The sequence below is a fragment of the Pseudomyrmex gracilis genome, unplaced genomic scaffold, assembly GCF_002006095.1.
Source record: "Pseudomyrmex gracilis isolate BER0280 unplaced genomic scaffold, ASM200609v1 scaffold_72, whole genome shotgun sequence".
Lineage (NCBI taxonomy): Eukaryota > Metazoa > Arthropoda > Insecta > Hymenoptera > Formicidae > Pseudomyrmex > Pseudomyrmex gracilis.
In genome coordinates this window covers 499,468-517,767 of record NW_018020656.1, presented here as the reverse complement: position 1 = coordinate 517,767, position 18,300 = coordinate 499,468, and the positions used below count along the sequence as shown (strand labels likewise).

The following is an 18,300-nucleotide window of genomic DNA, read 5'->3' as shown; positions in this document are numbered from 1 at the left end:
TAAATATTATTTAAAAACATATACTTTTACATGATATCGCAAATATAAATTGATAGAAATCTTTGATACGTAACCGATGAGTTTTCTAGCGCCGTGACACGTTGCAGATGCCGCGGAATATCTGTCAGCTGTTGAAATCTAAAGCTTTGTTGTGTATCGAAAAAAAAAAAAACAAAATTTTATCTAGAGACTAATAATATCATTGAATATTTCAAAGTTACGTGTTAAGGTCATATAAAGAAGATATCACAAACGTATAATCAGAAATCAAATCAGTAGTTTTATTCGTTTCTTATATGAGATATTTTAACACTACATATCGTAATATATAGAATGATTTCATGTATTTTGTGTGAAGGTAAGTTAATATTATCACTGTAAAAAAGAAACAATTTATTTACAAGAATTATAGGACTCCCCTTTATGCTTCTTAACCGACACTTGAGAGTCTTCTTGATTCTGTGTCTTCGACACTAACCTAGGAATTCGTTTGGATTTTAAATAGGACATTGTCTCACTTGAAGATCTGAAAATCAACAAAATGATTCGATGTAATAACATTTGTAATTGCACTTGTTTACATATTAAGAAAGTACGTAAAAAAAAAATCTTGTACAGCTTTCAATTAGTACGGAAACATTTTACGGGAAAGCATTTCTGGAGAAGATCAGGATATCCATGAAAAATTGCCGTGAAGAAAAGAGTCGAGATAGGAACAATTCATAGGCCGTGCGTGATATTTTGATATAATGGAAAACAAAATTATATTTCAAGTCAAGTAAATAAAATTAATTAAAAAAAATAAATTAAATAAAATTATATAAAATATGGTTAAATATACCTTGTAGGTTTTTGCTCGTTCATTTCCGTTGGATTGCTCTCAGTCGAGTTAGAAGAACTTACAGAGTAAGGAATGATTTGAAAAGTGGTTCTACTAACAAAGTCCGATGATTCATTATTTTCTGTAACAAATGAAACAATACGCGTTTCTGCGTCTACATTCGTAGGCTTTTTCTTATTCTCAACTTCTGGCTTTGTAGTCTTCGCGTCTGTCTGGTTTTCGCTCTTCGGTTTTAATTTGCCGTCTTGCGTGGGAAAATTCAAATTTGGCAGATTGATGGTCTTATCGCCCTTCGTATCATTCATCAATCTAATTAACAGTTTCGACAATTCTTCTCTCTTTCTCGTTACGACAATTTCCTCGAACCATGTTTTTAAAGTTTTAATTGGTAAGGTATAGTCAGTAATTGGAAGCTAAAAATGCGAACAAAACATATAGTCTTGTAATTATGTTGATAAGTTGTGTTGATCGGAACTACACGCGATAAACAACAAGAAAGTTTCGAACTTTTACTTACTTTGAAAAAACTTTCCACATATTGTAACACGTACAATCCACAATCAGTGAAGTTTGATTGCTGTGGCACTTTCGGACATGCACCCTTGATAGTATCTTTTGAAAATGTCTTTTCTACACCAAGTTTGGCAATGTGTTCGCACATTAAGTAATCTCTTAATGTTGCAACTACTCGAGCTCTACTAGCACCAGCGAGTGAATCGAATATCAATATGCAGGGACTACAAATTAACGTTATTCAAATTATAGAAATTCTGTTCACGGATTATGTTAATTGCATATTATGCATTCCACTCACATTTTAACAGTGTCCTTTTGCTGTTCGGTTTTAACGAGGCTTGGTGTGCTATTTTCTTCTGATTCTTCAGTTTCATCCTGAAAATAATAAGAGAATTAAGCATATTGATTATTTCGTAGCGAGAAATAATGTCGCAATAAAATTTTGTTTACTTCTTCGTCACTATCCATTTCCATTTCCTCATCATCGCCTTCGGCCTCGTCTCTCTCGGAGCCTTCATCTTGCTCTATCGTTATGGTTGTAGGTACAGGAGTAATTGTTGTAGAACCTATAGTAACTGCTTTTTTCAACTCTTTTACTTTTTTGCTTTTTTGCACAGTCTTATAAATATTATTTTCGTTAGTTTGCAAATTAACTTTTCCAACTAATCCAGGAAAACATATAATAGCCAAAAACCAATGTGCGCTACAAATAACACACATTGTTATATCATGTAATATGTATACGATGTATTTTGTACATCTAATGTAAATAAAAAAGTAGTGTTTACCGTTTATTTAAGAGTGGGAGATTACTTACTGTTCGTTAATTGGAATTATAATAAAATCTTTCTCAAATATATTAACATTTTTTGTCCACTTCTGCACTCTCGCGTGTCGCTTTGCGGCAGGCGTTATTGGTTTGATAACACTTTCAGCAGCTTGAGCATGTGGACTGGTCAAACGTTTATAAAAGTATGAACTAAACACATGAGTTCTCTGTTGGTCAGATTCCGATAATACTTCCAAGGTTAAATATTTTAAATAGAAGTCTATAATCACATCGTTCAAGAACTGATCTTCGGCAAGGCATAAATAATCTTCAGTGTTGATAGCTATGCCACCTTTTGCAGGAGGTGGCGGATAAACTGTTATTCTGCAAAAAAAAGCGACTACTTATCTTACGGAACTCAAAAGAAAATAAATACATTTTTTTATTTCGTAAAACTGAACTCTTACGTTTGTATGGGTTCATTTGCACTGACGGTACTTGATGCTGAATTTTGGCTTTGTTTCCGAGTTGTAATACTCTGCACCTGTGATTGATTCTGTGAAAAAATGTGTGAATAAATATTTAGAAACAAATATTATTATATACGTAACTGAAAAATACTTTGTCAAAACACATACATCCCTAGGCGATGCTCGCAAAAGTATATCATTAGCTTCTTTTGGATTCAATTCTTCCATTTTATCTCCTCGTGCAAACAAAGCTGTTATTATGGCTCTTGAATCATCCGCTAATTTGTCCGGCAATAACGTGATACGTTTATGCGTATGATCTAACAAATAATACAAGATATTGATATACTGGTTATATATACGTATATATATATATCTGTTGAAAATAATTTTTTTCCTTTTCAGGAAAGTTCTATAGCATAGTTTGAAACAACTCGTTCCAATTAAAAATCGTTACTGAATAAATACAATTTTGTGCGTAATGACAACATAATGTGATTCTGATAACAGTTTTGGTGACCATCTGCGATTGTTTATCTTCAACCACAACCTACAACATGATTAGTAATCATGTCTGTCTGGGATCCTTTTATATAAATGAAACTATTTTCAATATCTTCGATCATTCCACTGAAGATCATTTCCACAGAAGTGACCAATCGCATCGATTTATGTAGTCGAATTAGCAAATAACGTTTAATTAGACGATTAATTTAATTGAAAATGGTGGAAACGCAATTAAATTTTGTTTAATAACTGCGCTCTTAAATTTTAATAAAATTATATTTATTTGATGTGTTTTTGAGCATTAATAAAAATTTAATAAATAAAACTTATCGCTCAACAACGAGAAAGAGTAATTACTGAAAAAAAGAAACGACGTTTCAGAGGTTAGAAAATCTGTCATTTGGGCGGAATGTTTTTATCTGAGCATGCGCGATACGAAAATACATGTATCTGTATTATTTTATTACGACGAATTTGAATGCCACGTAATGGACTTTGCACGAAAACAAGGTCGCGCATTAAAAATTTCCTCTCACCGTGCTACAGGACCATTTCAAGATGTTATCATTTTCGCATAAACCACAAATATACCTTTTCCAGCAGGATCATAATATGGCCCTTTTGGATCTTGCATTCCTAATAATTCACGTATCATAGTGCCTGTATTTGTAGTTGTATAAAAGAACAGCACCGGCATTGTCTTTCCAAAATGTATCAATAATTTAACTATATCTCGATATTTCACATCCAATGTAATAAAGCTTGTGTCTAAAAAATACACGCATCATATTTAATCTCTCTCTCTCTTTAGATTTCTTTCTCCAAATTATACATATGTATCTAAGAGCAATTTAACACCTACCATCTTCTAATAAAGGTACATTAAATTTTACACCTGTACGAGAAACTACTATTTTTTCTCGTGGAATATATTTATAAGATCCTATTCTGACTGTTCGACATTCTATGGCAGTTTGTAATGCTTGTTCATTGTCTACAAAGCTCTCATTATCACACGTTCCTAAAATCCGGTATCAACTCATTAGTGTGTATATAAACATAGTATTATTTTTTAATATCGGCTACATAGTATATCGTTATCACTCATGTTCTTTATGAAAAAAAATATTACCTGTACCAAATTTTTCATCATTTTTAAAATCGTTATACGAACTAAAAATACAATTGGTGGTAATTATTGGTTCTTTTTCTAATATGGTGCCCACTTCTTCATTAAAAGAATTACTTGCATGGCCTAACGTATTATTATTAATGTTTCCTATCTTTTTAGCCTTGCCTTCATCTTCTTCATCAGATGATATTGTCAAACACTCTAAAAACATAAAAATGTAACATACTAAAATATTTTTAATACAAAATAATAAAATAACTGCCAATACTAGATTTATATATTGATATTTTTTTTTATGTGCGCAAAGTACATTACGTATATACCTGGTTCTTTGTGAATAGGCTTTGGTTTTGAAGGTGTACCTTTACCCTTTCCTCTTGGCCGTTTGCATGTAGGACCGTCTCGTTCTGTTTTCTCTAATCGTGTAGTATTTCGTTCATTATTTTTCTTATAAAATATCTGGAAAGATATACAGTCATGACATATTTATAGAATACTTCACTTTAAGAAATATTGGTGAAAAGAGTTGCTGACGAAGAAAAGTAGAGAATATGTCGGAAATTTTATATGTATATATGTACACACACACACACGCGCACACACACATACGTATATATACATATATATAAAATATATATTGGATGAGTGAAAAAGTTCATGCCCGATTTATCATTAAAATCAACGATTGATTGATTGATTTTAATGATAAATCGGGCACGAACTTTTTCACTCACCTGATATAGATATATATAGAAAGTATATTGAAGTTTGTTACGAGCTGCCTTCAATATAACTTGTAGTAATCATGTTATATGCGCTTTTATTTTTTCTAATTTCTTCAAGTATTATACAATATTATATATTTAATTCTAAGTCATCAAATTGAACTTTTAGAGAGCACACAAAAACCCACTTTTTTCGGAATGTTTTAATTTAATCATTTAAAAGGTTCAATTTGATGACTAGTCTTATATTGTGAGAACTTTTTTTATTAATTACATTTCAATTCCGAGATTTAAGATATCTCAGAAAACTTTGCAAAATACTTATAAAAGCGTTTAAAAAAACGCGAATTAAGAGCATTTTATAAATTGATTATATTAAAAAAAAAATGTTAAGATAATAACAAACTCATAAATAATCTAAAACCTTGTCAGCTATTTTCATCGATTATGTTATCGATCATTATATAACAGGTGAGTATTGTGCTATTAAGCGTAATATAATAACGGTCTTCTAACGTCGCAATCATAATCCTTACATCAACAGATATCCCACACTCCTTTTGTGCTATGGGTATCGACTTGACTTCTTCACTTAATTTTGTATTACATCTTTCACATCGGTTGAAGTGGAGTGAACTGTAGCCGCAATGTGGACAGAGAGCAAGCATTCCCTTGACCAAAATAGGTTCCTAAGTAATAACACGATATACTTCGTAGTTGCAGAACAATTTTCTTTGTTGAGATATACTCCTTTGTTGTGTTAATAAAGCATTCTTATCGAATATAAGAATATGTGAGTTCTGTTTTTCTTTCTTGTTTTCTCTTTCTTATTCTCTCTCTATACATGTACATGTATATATTTTTTATATATTATGTATTGTCCATCTCATATTTTCTTTTCTTACACAAGAGTGGTTCTCTTATAGTAATATTAATATTTATATTAATATCACAACTTTAAAAGTGTTTTTATCGTAAATTCGTTTATTAAAGTTATTATCAAAGATAATTACCGCAGTCTTGACGCGAAACTAGGTTTACAACTGTACATATTTGCGTACTTTTTCAACGCTGTGTTCGTTAATGTAACTAATTATCAAGCAAAGAAATTGGCATAAAGTATACAAATTTAAACTACGATGTCAGATATTCCTAACACAGACGTAAGAAAATAACAGAATTTTTTGATATTAATTAAATGCGTTAAATCAAGAAAAAAGATATATAATTTATTACTTTTCTATATATGCATGCAATGCATAGATGTATATAAAACAAAAGAAAAATAATACCCAAGTCATATGCCAATGTTCTCACTTTTTGTTCTAATTTTTTTAAGTAAATGTATGAGCTCACCTCCGTGCTTGCAAAAGAGGTATTACTGTTTTCATCCGATGCGCTAAAAATATTTTTTTTCATGTTATTTGTTTAACAATTGAACATAAACTTATCGATATAAGCAAATATGAAATAATTAAAATATATCTTACTTGGTATTTTGGGATAAAATGTCACTGTTTGTTGTAGTGGAGCTTACAATTTCTTGAGTAGAATTAGAAGTAGAATCAGTGTGATCATTGTCTGAGTTTGTCCCAGCTGATCTAGAACTGACATCTACTATATAGTTTATACCAAGCGCAGGATCGTCTACCAGGGAGACTGTTGATCCAGAAAACGAGATATTAACCTGGAAAAAGATTACTTGTATATATTAAAATGATATAATTAATATTATTCATTATATGTAATTTACAATTAAAGAACACTTTTGAATTTGAGTTTGTAATCTCGTATTTCATTATGTATATTATTGTATATATTGTATATATTCGTATAATTTTAAGAGATACGGTCAAATTGGTACAGACCGTTCTGTCTAGACCGTTACTGCGTATTCTTTAAAAAAAAAAAAATGTATTTGTGCAATTACTGTAATACAATTCATCTATTTGTATTAAATTTACAAATTTTCCGAGTTTATATAACGTACCTGATTCATCATGACTGCACGTACCTGAACCAATAGGTCGTGCACAGTACAGTCTTCATTCGGTATGTCAAAAGTAATTAATCTTTGTTCTCCAGAGGTTAAAATCACTAACATTTTTGCTTTATTTCCGTTAATTTGTTGCTGAACTATAGCACTTTTTGGATCGTTGATGGTTTTCTGAAGATAAGCAACGCTTTCACTTGAACTTTTTTCATGGTCTAATTGCAATGAGGGAGATTGTTGAGTAATAATCTCTTTTTCCTGCGTACACTCAGAAAGATCAACTTCCATATTACTGGTAACGTTAGTACTGGTAACGTGCCTATTAGTTTCAGCTGAAGGAGCTGGCGATGCTGTCACGGATTGTTTTTGAATTTGTTGAGGTTGCGGAGACATTGAAATCTGTTGCGTCTTTTGTTGTACAGAATTTGGTGTTATCGAACGACGCGATTGTAAAAGGTTCAGTGAGGATTGGACAGGATGCAATGTGTTAGGAAGTTGTTGTTGTTGTTGTTGTCGTTGTGGGTTATTTTGGCATTTCTGTTTCTCGATATGTTGCTTTTGCTGTAATTGCATTTTAAGTTTCGCTTGCTTGATATGCTCGTTCAAGCATTTCATTTCCGGACCTTGTACTCTGACAGATGTTTTCGAGATTTCGGGAGGAACTATAGCTACAGGCCGTACATGTAACATACTCGTATTAGAACGCGTTGGTCGTACAATATTCTGGCCCACGTGATTAATACTTTTGCTGTTGACAGACATGGCAGGTCTTGGAGTTGCTACATGTGAATTTTGAATCCGATTTTCCATTGTAGTTATTACATTTAGTTTATCTGAAGTTTGACACGCTACACCTATATTGTTCGTCACCTGTAGAGTTTTATAGTAAGGTTTTTTTTTGTCTCCAAAATTGGATAAACCAGAGTTCATACAAGCAGATGGCTAAAAGAAGATATTGTTATAAGCAAAAAAAAAAAAAAACATTAATTTAGTTTTTGAACACATTATTATATTATTTAAACTTACTGGCGATACAATGTCGTTTTGGGTATTATTTCTAATTACAGTGGCAGTCTGATTTCTTTCTTGTAATAATGTATTTGGTTTTAACACTGTGGTCGTAGCAGCATTTTGCATTTTTATCCACTGTGTTTGTCTTTCATTTTTACAATCTGTTTTAATACCTGGAAACAAGAATGACAAATTTAAAGATTTAATATTTTGATGAATATATATTTTAATTTGATGAATATATATTAATATAGTTAACATGTTTACCTGAATGATCTACAATCTTCACAATATTTTCAGTAGTATGTGCATTCGCGATATTAGATTTTAATATTTCCTGAGTTGAAGCTATATTATTTGTTTTGATTATAAACACATCTTGTCTGAAAAATAAACTTTGTTGCAAATATTGGTTTATAATAATACTTAAATTCTTAAATTATATTAACAGTCACTAGATCAAGCAAGCATATTAATATATATGTATATAAATATATTTTCTCATAAATATATATTTTAACTTTTTGTAATTATATAAATATTTTCATATTTTAATATTAATTTTTCAGTAAAAAGATACAAGTTTGAAAAATGTTGACTTTAAACAACTAAAAATAGAATAGAATACAAATTACAGGCCACACAACAAAAGGATTATACAACTGTTACATTGTGCATAACAACAATTTTAAAAACTATTTATAAAAGTGTATTACTAATTTTCTGTGCATCATATATAGTTTTCTTTGCAATTTTGATTATCTAACAACGTCCACTTTTATTTATCTCTCATTATGTAACTGCTACATTATTTAAAATAAAAATAAAATTTTAATATTTTTAGAATAAAAAGCGGCAGGTGCAAATAAATTTATAATCTCCAATAAAACAAATGTAATAATTGCAATAGAAGATAAAGTTCAAATTCCGTGATGTTTATGTATTAAATATATATGTCTATAGCACACATACATACACACATAACTCTTTCATGACCAATATATTAGTAAGTCAGCATCCTAGCAATTACTCTGATAAGTTTTTCTTTGAGGCACACGCGTTTATTGTAGAGATTATAAAACTTCTCCTTTGCTCTAATTAGTATTTAATGTTATCTTCACTGCTTATAAATATTATTTTATCGTTAATTAACATACATTTATATGCTTATGCAGAAAATAGAAGACTACTTTAAGAAGCACCTGTTAATATCTTCTACGTTGTACATACATTTGACGATTACAACATCACTTTAACATTGAAATGTTACATATCGTTCAAAATGTTAATTAACTCTTGTGTATAGTCCCCATGAATATTAGTTATTAAAGTTGACGTTGTTATGCCTTTTAGAAATCAAAACAACGTTTTAATTAAAATGTATGGCCTATTGTACATAATAAGATAAATTAATGTAGAAATGAAAGTATTTGTAAGATATTTACTATTTTATTTTACAATTATTAGAATTTTCTGAGCTATCTTAGCATTGCATAATCATAACTTTAGATAAACCTGTTATTTTACTATTTCAATACATTTGTACATTTGAAAATACATGCATTAATTACCCTTGTTCCAATCGTGTTGCAGCTATTTGATTTCCTAAATTAATAGTATGCGAAGGAAATATTGCCTCTCTGTTTTGTGATGTAGCAGGACAGGCCACAAGCTGCTGTGAGCTGTTACCACTATTATTTACGTTCTCAACAACTAACTGAACTGGCTGTCCATCTACAGTACAGACTCTTGGTACTTCTTCAATTGTAAAAGTACTACCGGCATTAGTCACAAGGTTATAATATTGTGCCATATTATTCAAGACTTAATTACTGGTAAAAATATGATCCTCTTCAATTACTAAAGATCAATATTGTATCGCTGCTAATATATCAAGGAGGACCAATCCATCAATATCATATCTGCAAAAGTATCTGCTCTTACACGATATCCTATGAGAAAACATTCACATATTATGTGATACAATTTATGCGCTTTACCATTTTTAAAGTAAAAAAAAAAAAAAAATTAGAATAAACTGAGAAAATTGTTAAAAATAGAAATAGAAATATATAAATTTAATAATGTTTGCTTGTTGAAATAAAACTATATGTATTTGTAACTGTGTAGTTGAAATTTAATTGTAAGTTTCAAAATATATATTTAATATATCTTCAACTAATATATATTTATTATAATTTTCTATTTTAAAGATTACAAGGCACTGTTAAAACACAATAGACAGCAAAACTACTTCTATGATAAAATCTATCCAAGACAGATTTTAGCAACAAGTATGTACAGAATATATAAATTTTAATGCATAAATTTTAATACTAATAAAACATTTTCAAAATTTTAAAGTAGTCTCCTATACAAAGTGATTTCCTTAAATACTTCTATAACCATAATAATAAATTCTGCTTATTAACAACAATGAAGAACTTATTGCAGAAACATAAGCTTTTTGTATATTCATTTTTTTATATTTTTACCTTTGAGCAACTGTAAAATCTACAACATGTGCTTCAAAGATGTTTTACTAGAAACAAAAAGTGATGTACACAATTTTATGATGTATGTTTTAAATGAATTTGACTTGTTTACCAACCAAATATTATGCAAACAATACAACATGCAGCATAAATATATGTGAAAATAACAAAATAATAAATTATTTTATTATGAGAAAGCAAAATGTATTTTTAATTGTGACAAAAATATGAATAGTACAATAAATAAATAAATAAATATATATATATATATATATATATATATACACACACACATATATACATATACCTATACAACATATATTAGTATGATGTGATAGTGCAACACACATGTACAATATAACTGATATTGTAAATTTTCCACTAAGTTTTGGAATATATGCTTTGTGATAAGACTAAAGAGAGATAATAAAATAATTTTAATATATTTAAAATTCTTGGTTATTGTAGATCTTTAAATATTTTGATNCATATATATTTATATATATATATGTATACAGACTAATATAACTATAAAATCTAAAAGTAAAATAAATATATGAGAAAATTGTATATTATAATACACTGTTATCAATTTTACTGTCTCCTCTCTTTCTTCATTAGTTATAAATAAGTTAATTGTAAGTAAGTATATATATATAAACTTTTCTGTCAAATATGTCATTATTCATTTCTCCAAATCACTCTTATATACACAGATATAAAACATCTCATATAAAACACAAAATAGAGATAATCATTCTATTTGTGTATGTGTCTGAAAGTATATTCTAAGGAGTAAAAACAACGAATGAGATTAATCGAGACACTTGTTCAAGGAGATAGATTTTAACGTGCAAAAGACACGATTTCTAATTGTCAAGAAAACTAATGCAAGATTAGATCTTTAGGAGGAACATTTTGATAGAAAATTAGTACGTTTGATAAACTTTCAACAGACTTATTGCGACTGGGAGCAAATCGTAAAAGAGAACATCGAACGAAATAGTTCAATCTTACTTCTACAATATTATAACCTAAAATTCAGCGGATATTAATCGCAAACGCATTTCTTTGCTTCTGTGAGACAGAGATCGTTCGCAAAAATAGGTCAGATCTCGAAATCGAAGATGCAGAACAATTATTACTTGCAGAAAATGAGAGTTTGGTACTTTTCTTGCGATCGAATTGGAGATCAGCCGAGAAAAACCTCTTGCTGTGAAGATTCATAACCTCATTGCGCGGATTAAGAGATTACTTGCGGGGAAAGACACTATTTGGCGAAACAACAAAATCTTGTTACGAGGAATACAGAATATGTGGTTGATAACTCAAGCTTGGAAAAAAAAACAGCTTCCCGAATATGTACAAAACCTACATACGTATGTACGGCGAAGATGAGAACGACAGCGATCTCTCTTCATGCACGCGTTAAATTGTAAACTCTTCACATTAGACATGATACTCACGATCACTTACAAAAGTTATTTCGCGGAACAGACACAAAAACAAGACCGTCTAATCAACGTATTGAACGATTCCGACTTGCTTTTATCCGCCTTTATTCCGCTACTTTTGAATCGAGTAAATAACAACTGTATCTCGCCATTTTACGTGTGTCTACCATACTAGCGCGAGCCAATGCGTGCGAACCTGAGTTGCGATCGCTCCGCTAACGAACGTATTGCGCCCCTGTTTTTATCAAACTTCCGGCACGCCATCTAACCGCGAAGTTTGATTTCAAATTGTTCTAATATTTGTTACTCGTTCTTTCTTCTCTACAAAGTAGTAAAATTGAAGCAGAGAAAAGAGAAATTTGTTCCAAAAGTTTTTTTTTTTTTAACGTTTTTTCAATAAATATTATTTTTTAAATATCTTGATACATCTATTATTTTATCTTTTCTTTTATTATTTTATCTTTCTTCTATTGTTTTCATACACCATTTTTACACAGTCGAGAAAAGTCAAAACTCACTTGCTTTTTCAGACATTGATTTAAATATATATATACTAGTATATATATTTTGTTTATTCATGTACATATATTAATCATATCACATATGAATAATACAATGTGTACAAACTATTTTTATTTGTCTGATTCGGCATTCATTATATTATTGCGAAATAAGGGAGATAGTCTTTGTCTGCTTTGCCGGAGCAAACAAGATCCAAAGGGGAAAAACCTGGGAAGTAAAACGAGTAAACGACGTTTTCTTCCAAAAATCGGGAGTTCACTGCGCTCATTGGTCTCAATTATAGTATAACAATAGGCTAACTGATACGTGCTCGTAATGTTCGCAAATTCGTAGACAATTTCGGTAGTGCATATTTGTAAAGGATTTAATTGACAAGCAACGATGCTTGATATATTGAGTTCTTGAAGAAATATTATACCTGAAAAAATATCAAAATAAGTTTATTTATAAAATTGTCGGATGTACGTGTATGATAAATATGCACTCACCATTGTTCGATGTGACAAATTCTTTATATCTTGCGTTGAACAGATAAAAGAATGCTTGACAAACTGAATAAAACACGATGTGTGCTTTCGCATCATCGTCAGTCATCATTACACATTCCGAATATTCTTGCATTCCAATGTAATTGTGTAACCATTTTGTTAATGTAGACATTGTGTGTCTTACTAATCTAAAAGAAATGAACATTATAGCGTTATAAACAGTGTTGTTTTATAATAATGATAAAAATTAATGGATGAACACTGTGATACTCACTCGTGAGATGCATACGAGGCAGTAGTAAGTAAACTAGAAATGTAATAAACAGCTGTTTGCCGTAAAACTGGTGCTGCATTCAGATCGATTACTTTACACCACAACCAATCTGTGAAATTCTCTGCCACAATAGGCTTGAAACTGCAAATGTAGAACATGATATATTGCACGTATAAAGTAACGTGCGTAGATAATATTACAGTTTCAAATAGTCGGAGAATATCTATGTAAAGTATTCTCAAAGATCCTAATTTCAAATCATCGTTTACGAAACAGAATTCGTGCATGTATTTGAGAAATAATTCCATGCACGTATCTAATGTACGTGCCGAAGGATGGTCAATTATAGTTTTGTCTGCATCAATATCTAGTTTAATTCGATCATCATCACCGTCAGTTGTTTTATTACTATCAATATTATCATCGATTTTATCATCTTCTTCATCGTCGTCAGTGATTTTCTTACGAGGTACATCGATATCCAAAACTGTCAATCTAAATCATATGAATACAGATATATAAAATATTGTTTAAGAATAAAATCTAAAGTTAACTACACGCGACAATATTACCTGTTAATGATTAAAGACAAAATATCTGTTCTGAATTGAGGTGCGTAATTTAGTATATGCAATAGTGCGAAGATATAGATTTTATGAGTATAAGTGCCATGTTTGATGTAAGGAAATTGCGATCCGAGAGATTGTAACAAAAGTTTGCTTGACCTAAAACATTTTCAATGTGTATATTTACAATAACAACGAAGCAAATGTTATATGTATATATTAATTGATTTGACACTTACATTGGAATCAACTCTAAAATTTTGTGTAATATATCATGTATGTGATTTAGCCTTTCTATATCTTCAGGTTTTATTTCTTCCACTTCATGTTCCACATTGTTGTCTTTCACTAAAAAAATTATTTATGTTATCTAATGTCTATATTATTAAAAAACCTAAAGTTTATTGAATATGCTGTAAAGTATATTTAAAGATATAATTAAACATAAAATTTACCAGGCTTAAATAATTGAACTAAATGATTTATCACAGCTTTCAGATGGCAGAGCTGCATACATACTAAATCTTGTAAAAACTGTTTATAAGTAGAAATAACTTCTGGTGATCTGTTTGTCCATTCTAGTTGAAGAATAGCTTGAATAAATAATTCATGTTCAATACCTAAAGAAGACACACATTCTCTTGCTTCTTTTAGAAATTCTGTTAAATCACTATCCTAAGAGAAACACAAGAATATCCATATATATTATTTATTATATTATTTATATGCAAAAGCTACATATATTTTATTTTTACCTTTATAACACCTTCTCTAAGTAAACTTATCAAGTTTTTATATTCTTTTATTCCACTCCCAGTCTCAAAATCACACAATATTTTTTTAATGTCATTAGGAAGTTTAAAATATACTCTGTTAGATTGTTTGATAATTTGTGATCGAACTCCAGTGCCTTTCAATAAAGTTGACACACTGCTAATTCTTGAAGAAACCACAGACATCTGTTTGAGATAAATTAATTTGTCAAGTTCTTTATTCCACAAATCTTTCAAAGCCAAGTTCTTTTACACATCTTTTACAATCCGCAAAATACTGTTTCAAAGTAACGATAATAGAGCAATTTCAAGTAATATGAACAGAAATAATATTGCACAAACTTTCGCAATACACATAAATATCGTTCTACATTAGAATTGCAAAACGCAGGTCTTGGACCTGATCAGTCACATAAGTAAACTAGTTGATTTAACTAATGAGGTAAAGAAAAACTTTGTTTCCTTGTGCTCAGATTAATAATATGCTTGGCAAGTGTCTGTGCGATTTTGCACAATTTGAGCACGGACATCGCGAACTTGTAAGATAAAACGAGTAGAAAAGGTTATAATGTGACCACATTGAAATAATTTATACACATATTGATAAGTTTACCTTTTTTATTCACTCGTGCTTAAACTTTTTACCAACCACCGCGTACGCATTCACTTATACTTTTAAATGCGTATTATTCTAAGTGATATGAACACATTATTCACATATTTGCACGTGGCTACAGGGTTTCACGTTTCACGTTATACGTAGCGGAAGCGGAGTCCACAAAAGGACTATGACAAGTAGACTGTGCTCCGAACACTGATGATATATATATATATATATATATATATATATATAATAGCGTTTCATTGACCAATCAGGACATTTGTTCTTTTATTCTGGCCAATCATATCAATACACACATAAATAATTTACAAATATTAATAACATTTGTAGCCAAAGATCTTGTCTATAAATTTTTTAATATTAGCAGAAAACAGTTTGAGAGCGGCCAGAGAGCGGTTAAGTTCCCATCTCGATCGGTTAAGTTAGGTTAAGTTCATATCTTCACACAGTATCTGGTCAGGTTCATATACTAATCTAACCTAACTTAACCGGTTAAGGGCCGTCTACAATGGAGAGTTGTAGGCCGTAACAGTAAGAAATTGACAAATCACAATCGATTATTCTTCTGTACTTTGTCTGTGATTGGTCAATTTCTTACTATTACGGCCTACAACTCTCCATTGTAGACGGCTCTTTAGATTCATATTTCGGTCGGTTAAGTTCATATTTAAGCTTTGCTTGATTAAGCACGGTCCGCTCTTAGCAGAGAGAAGTCTGAGAGCGACCAGGCCCATAAGAGAATGTGTAATCACTTTTTCCCCCGGTAAACTAGCGCATGTCCACGAGTGGTACACATTGGAACTACGCAGCCAGTCCACGAGCGACATGTTGGTACGCTATGTCCACAGCGTGCGGTTCAATTCTGTGCTATGTGCACGAGTTTAAATGGTCACTTTCTTTAAGTGTGTGAGTATATTCGAGAGCGTGAATTTGATTTTTTTTGAAATTTAAAATGACCGATCTCGTGATGAGAAGATGAGAAAGGAAAACAGAAAAGGATAAGAAAAACCATTGCAACTTTTTGTACAACATAAATGTGATATACCAGAAAAGATGTGATAAAAAAAGAATCTTATTTTAGCGAGCAACATCAGAATTCGTGGAGTGTAGTCAAATATCATGTCCTTTTACATCATCATTTGCTGCTCTGTGCTTTATAAATTTTATTTTATTTTCTTAAAAACACTACATATATATATATAGATACGAAATACACAAAAAACCATATATATTATACAAAGGTGTTTTAACGGTACACAAATATAATGTCGGAAAAGTTGCAATTCCAAGAAATATAGCGTTTGCTTTTTTATTTGAAACTCTTTATCAGTGTGTTTTCTATTTCCAAGTTTCATTTTACAATTTTTTTATACATTACAATAGAATACAATTCTATTACACATTTGTTACATATAACATACAATATAATACAATATAATACAATATTATATAATATAATATAAATAGTTATATATAATCCTACCTACCTACCTATCTATCTTAGACATCTGACATATCTTAAACGTTACTAGCCTTATTAATTAGGATTAAGGCTGCATAACAACCTTGATCCTAATTTGACATTTTGATTTCTTCTTACTTATTCGGTCTACCATATTTCCTACCTACCCGGCCTAATATATTTTCTACAAACGCTTGTAGATACGTATCCCTACCTACACAGATAACTACCTACCTACCTACTTTGGAAAGTTTTAAAATCTATCAAATATTTTACGCAAGGGGCAGTTGTTTTAAAATTAAAAGTAATTATTTTAAATTTATTTTAGTTTCCTGACCGAGTTTTTATATTTTATTTGATTTAAAGAAAGTATGTTCCCATCCGATAAAGCCTACCATGTATTTATAGATGAGATAGAATATGAAAAAAGTAAAAATATATATTTAAATATTTATATATTTCAAATATATATTCAAATATATATTTTTGCAAAGATAAAATAGAAAAGAATAAGTATAAAGAAGAGAATAGATATAAAGAGAACATGAGTCTCCGAAAAAAGATTCTATATCGGTTCTTTAAGAGAAATTGATATAGAAATATAAAACTGGATGTAGAAAAAATATATAAAAAATATAAGTCTTTAAAAAAAGATTCTATATCAGTACTTTAAGAGAAATTGATATAGAAGTACAAAAGAATAAAAGTCTCCAAAAAAAATTCTATATCGGTTCTTTAAGAGAAATTGATATAGAAATATGAAAGTAGATGTAGAAGATACAGATAAATATATATATTTAAAAAAACTATAAAAAAACTATATTTAAAAAAAAATAAAAAAAGCACATATATAGAAGAAATATTACAATATTGTTTTAAATTACACAATATACAAATGGAAATTTCATCAAAAAAGAATCGTCACTCCCTACGTATAATTACATAAGTATCACATATTTTCAGTTTATTGCATGATGACGCTTAAAAAGTCATGTTCTTTATNGTCACCAAATATTTAAAAAAATATTCATAAGGTAAAAATTTAAAACCGAAAGATCCCTTAACTAGGGAAACTATACGAACCTTTAAACTTTTAAACTGCTCTCCCCTAAAATTTGCGTTTTGGAGTTACAAGATTATACGTAGAGAGTGACGATATAGTGAAAAATCAGTGCGATTACTACTCATGCAGAATAATTTATTCTTCTCAAAAATTTTCATGGTAGAGATATGAAACATAATCGATTAATTAATTCTAAATTATATTATTTTTCCTTCATATATGCTCAAATTCTATATCTAGACATAATAATTTTGCATGAGATTGAGAAGATCTCATATATGATTGTATTTAATTAAACATTATTACAGATATAGAATATGTCCATATATGAAGGATTTTTTTTCCATACTATTATAAAAGAAACCAGTTTTAGAATAATTTAATTAAGTTACTATATTTAAAATTTATCAGGCATATAACTTTAAAAACTGTAATATGCTTGTATAAATTATAATTTAAAATGTAAATTACAAATTTATATATAAAAAAGCAACCTTTTTAACAGTGAGGTGCTTTTTATGTGAGAAGAATAAATTATTTATAATAACGTACCGTTGCGCGTAGTCCATCGTCGTCCATCGCTGTATCTTCAACTCCAGTCCCACGTAGCAATCAGG

The 18,300-nt window shown here is 29.8% G+C and overlaps 2 protein-coding genes across 12 annotated transcripts; both read right to left on the bottom strand.

The window, feature by feature from the left end:
* Window positions 1–257: 257 nt before the first annotated feature.
* On the bottom strand, window positions 258–12,137 carry LOC109854713. Of its 11 annotated transcripts, none has more exons than XM_020428111.1 (20): window positions 11,926–12,135; window positions 9,536–9,916; window positions 8,232–8,347; window positions 7,980–8,137; window positions 6,951–7,895; window positions 6,451–6,647; window positions 6,317–6,359; window positions 5,497–5,649; window positions 4,559–4,694; window positions 4,236–4,436; window positions 3,966–4,124; window positions 3,695–3,871; window positions 2,765–2,916; window positions 2,594–2,682; window positions 2,175–2,510; window positions 1,808–2,060; window positions 1,656–1,732; window positions 1,359–1,578; window positions 842–1,254; window positions 258–526 (listed from the first exon to the last, which is right to left on the bottom strand). In XM_020428111.1, exons 2-20 carry the CDS (start codon window positions 9,775–9,777, stop codon window positions 394–396), a joined length of 4,200 nt encoding a protein of 1,399 aa, XP_020283700.1. In that variant the 5' UTR covers window positions 9,778–9,916; window positions 11,926–12,135; the 3' UTR covers window positions 258–393. The 11 variants fall into 11 exon arrangements, with proteins under 11 accessions (XP_020283700.1, XP_020283704.1, XP_020283705.1 ...); XM_020428115.1 differs by having other exon boundaries at window positions 6,975–7,895; XM_020428116.1 differs by having other exon boundaries at window positions 6,951–7,823.
* A 232-nt stretch (window positions 12,138–12,369) lies between these two features.
* Window positions 12,370–15,353, bottom strand: LOC109854707 (RNA polymerase I-specific transcription initiation factor RRN3). Its single transcript, XM_020428102.1, has 8 exons — window positions 15,150–15,353; window positions 14,519–14,722; window positions 14,219–14,438; window positions 14,003–14,111; window positions 13,770–13,922; window positions 13,198–13,692; window positions 12,924–13,111; window positions 12,370–12,853 (listed from the first exon to the last, which is right to left on the bottom strand). The coding sequence occupies exons 2-8, from the start codon at window positions 14,720–14,722 to the stop codon at window positions 12,546–12,548; spliced, it is 1,677 nt and encodes a 558-aa protein (XP_020283691.1). The 5' UTR covers window positions 15,150–15,353; the 3' UTR covers window positions 12,370–12,545.
* Window positions 15,354–18,300: the final 2,947 nt, after the last annotated feature.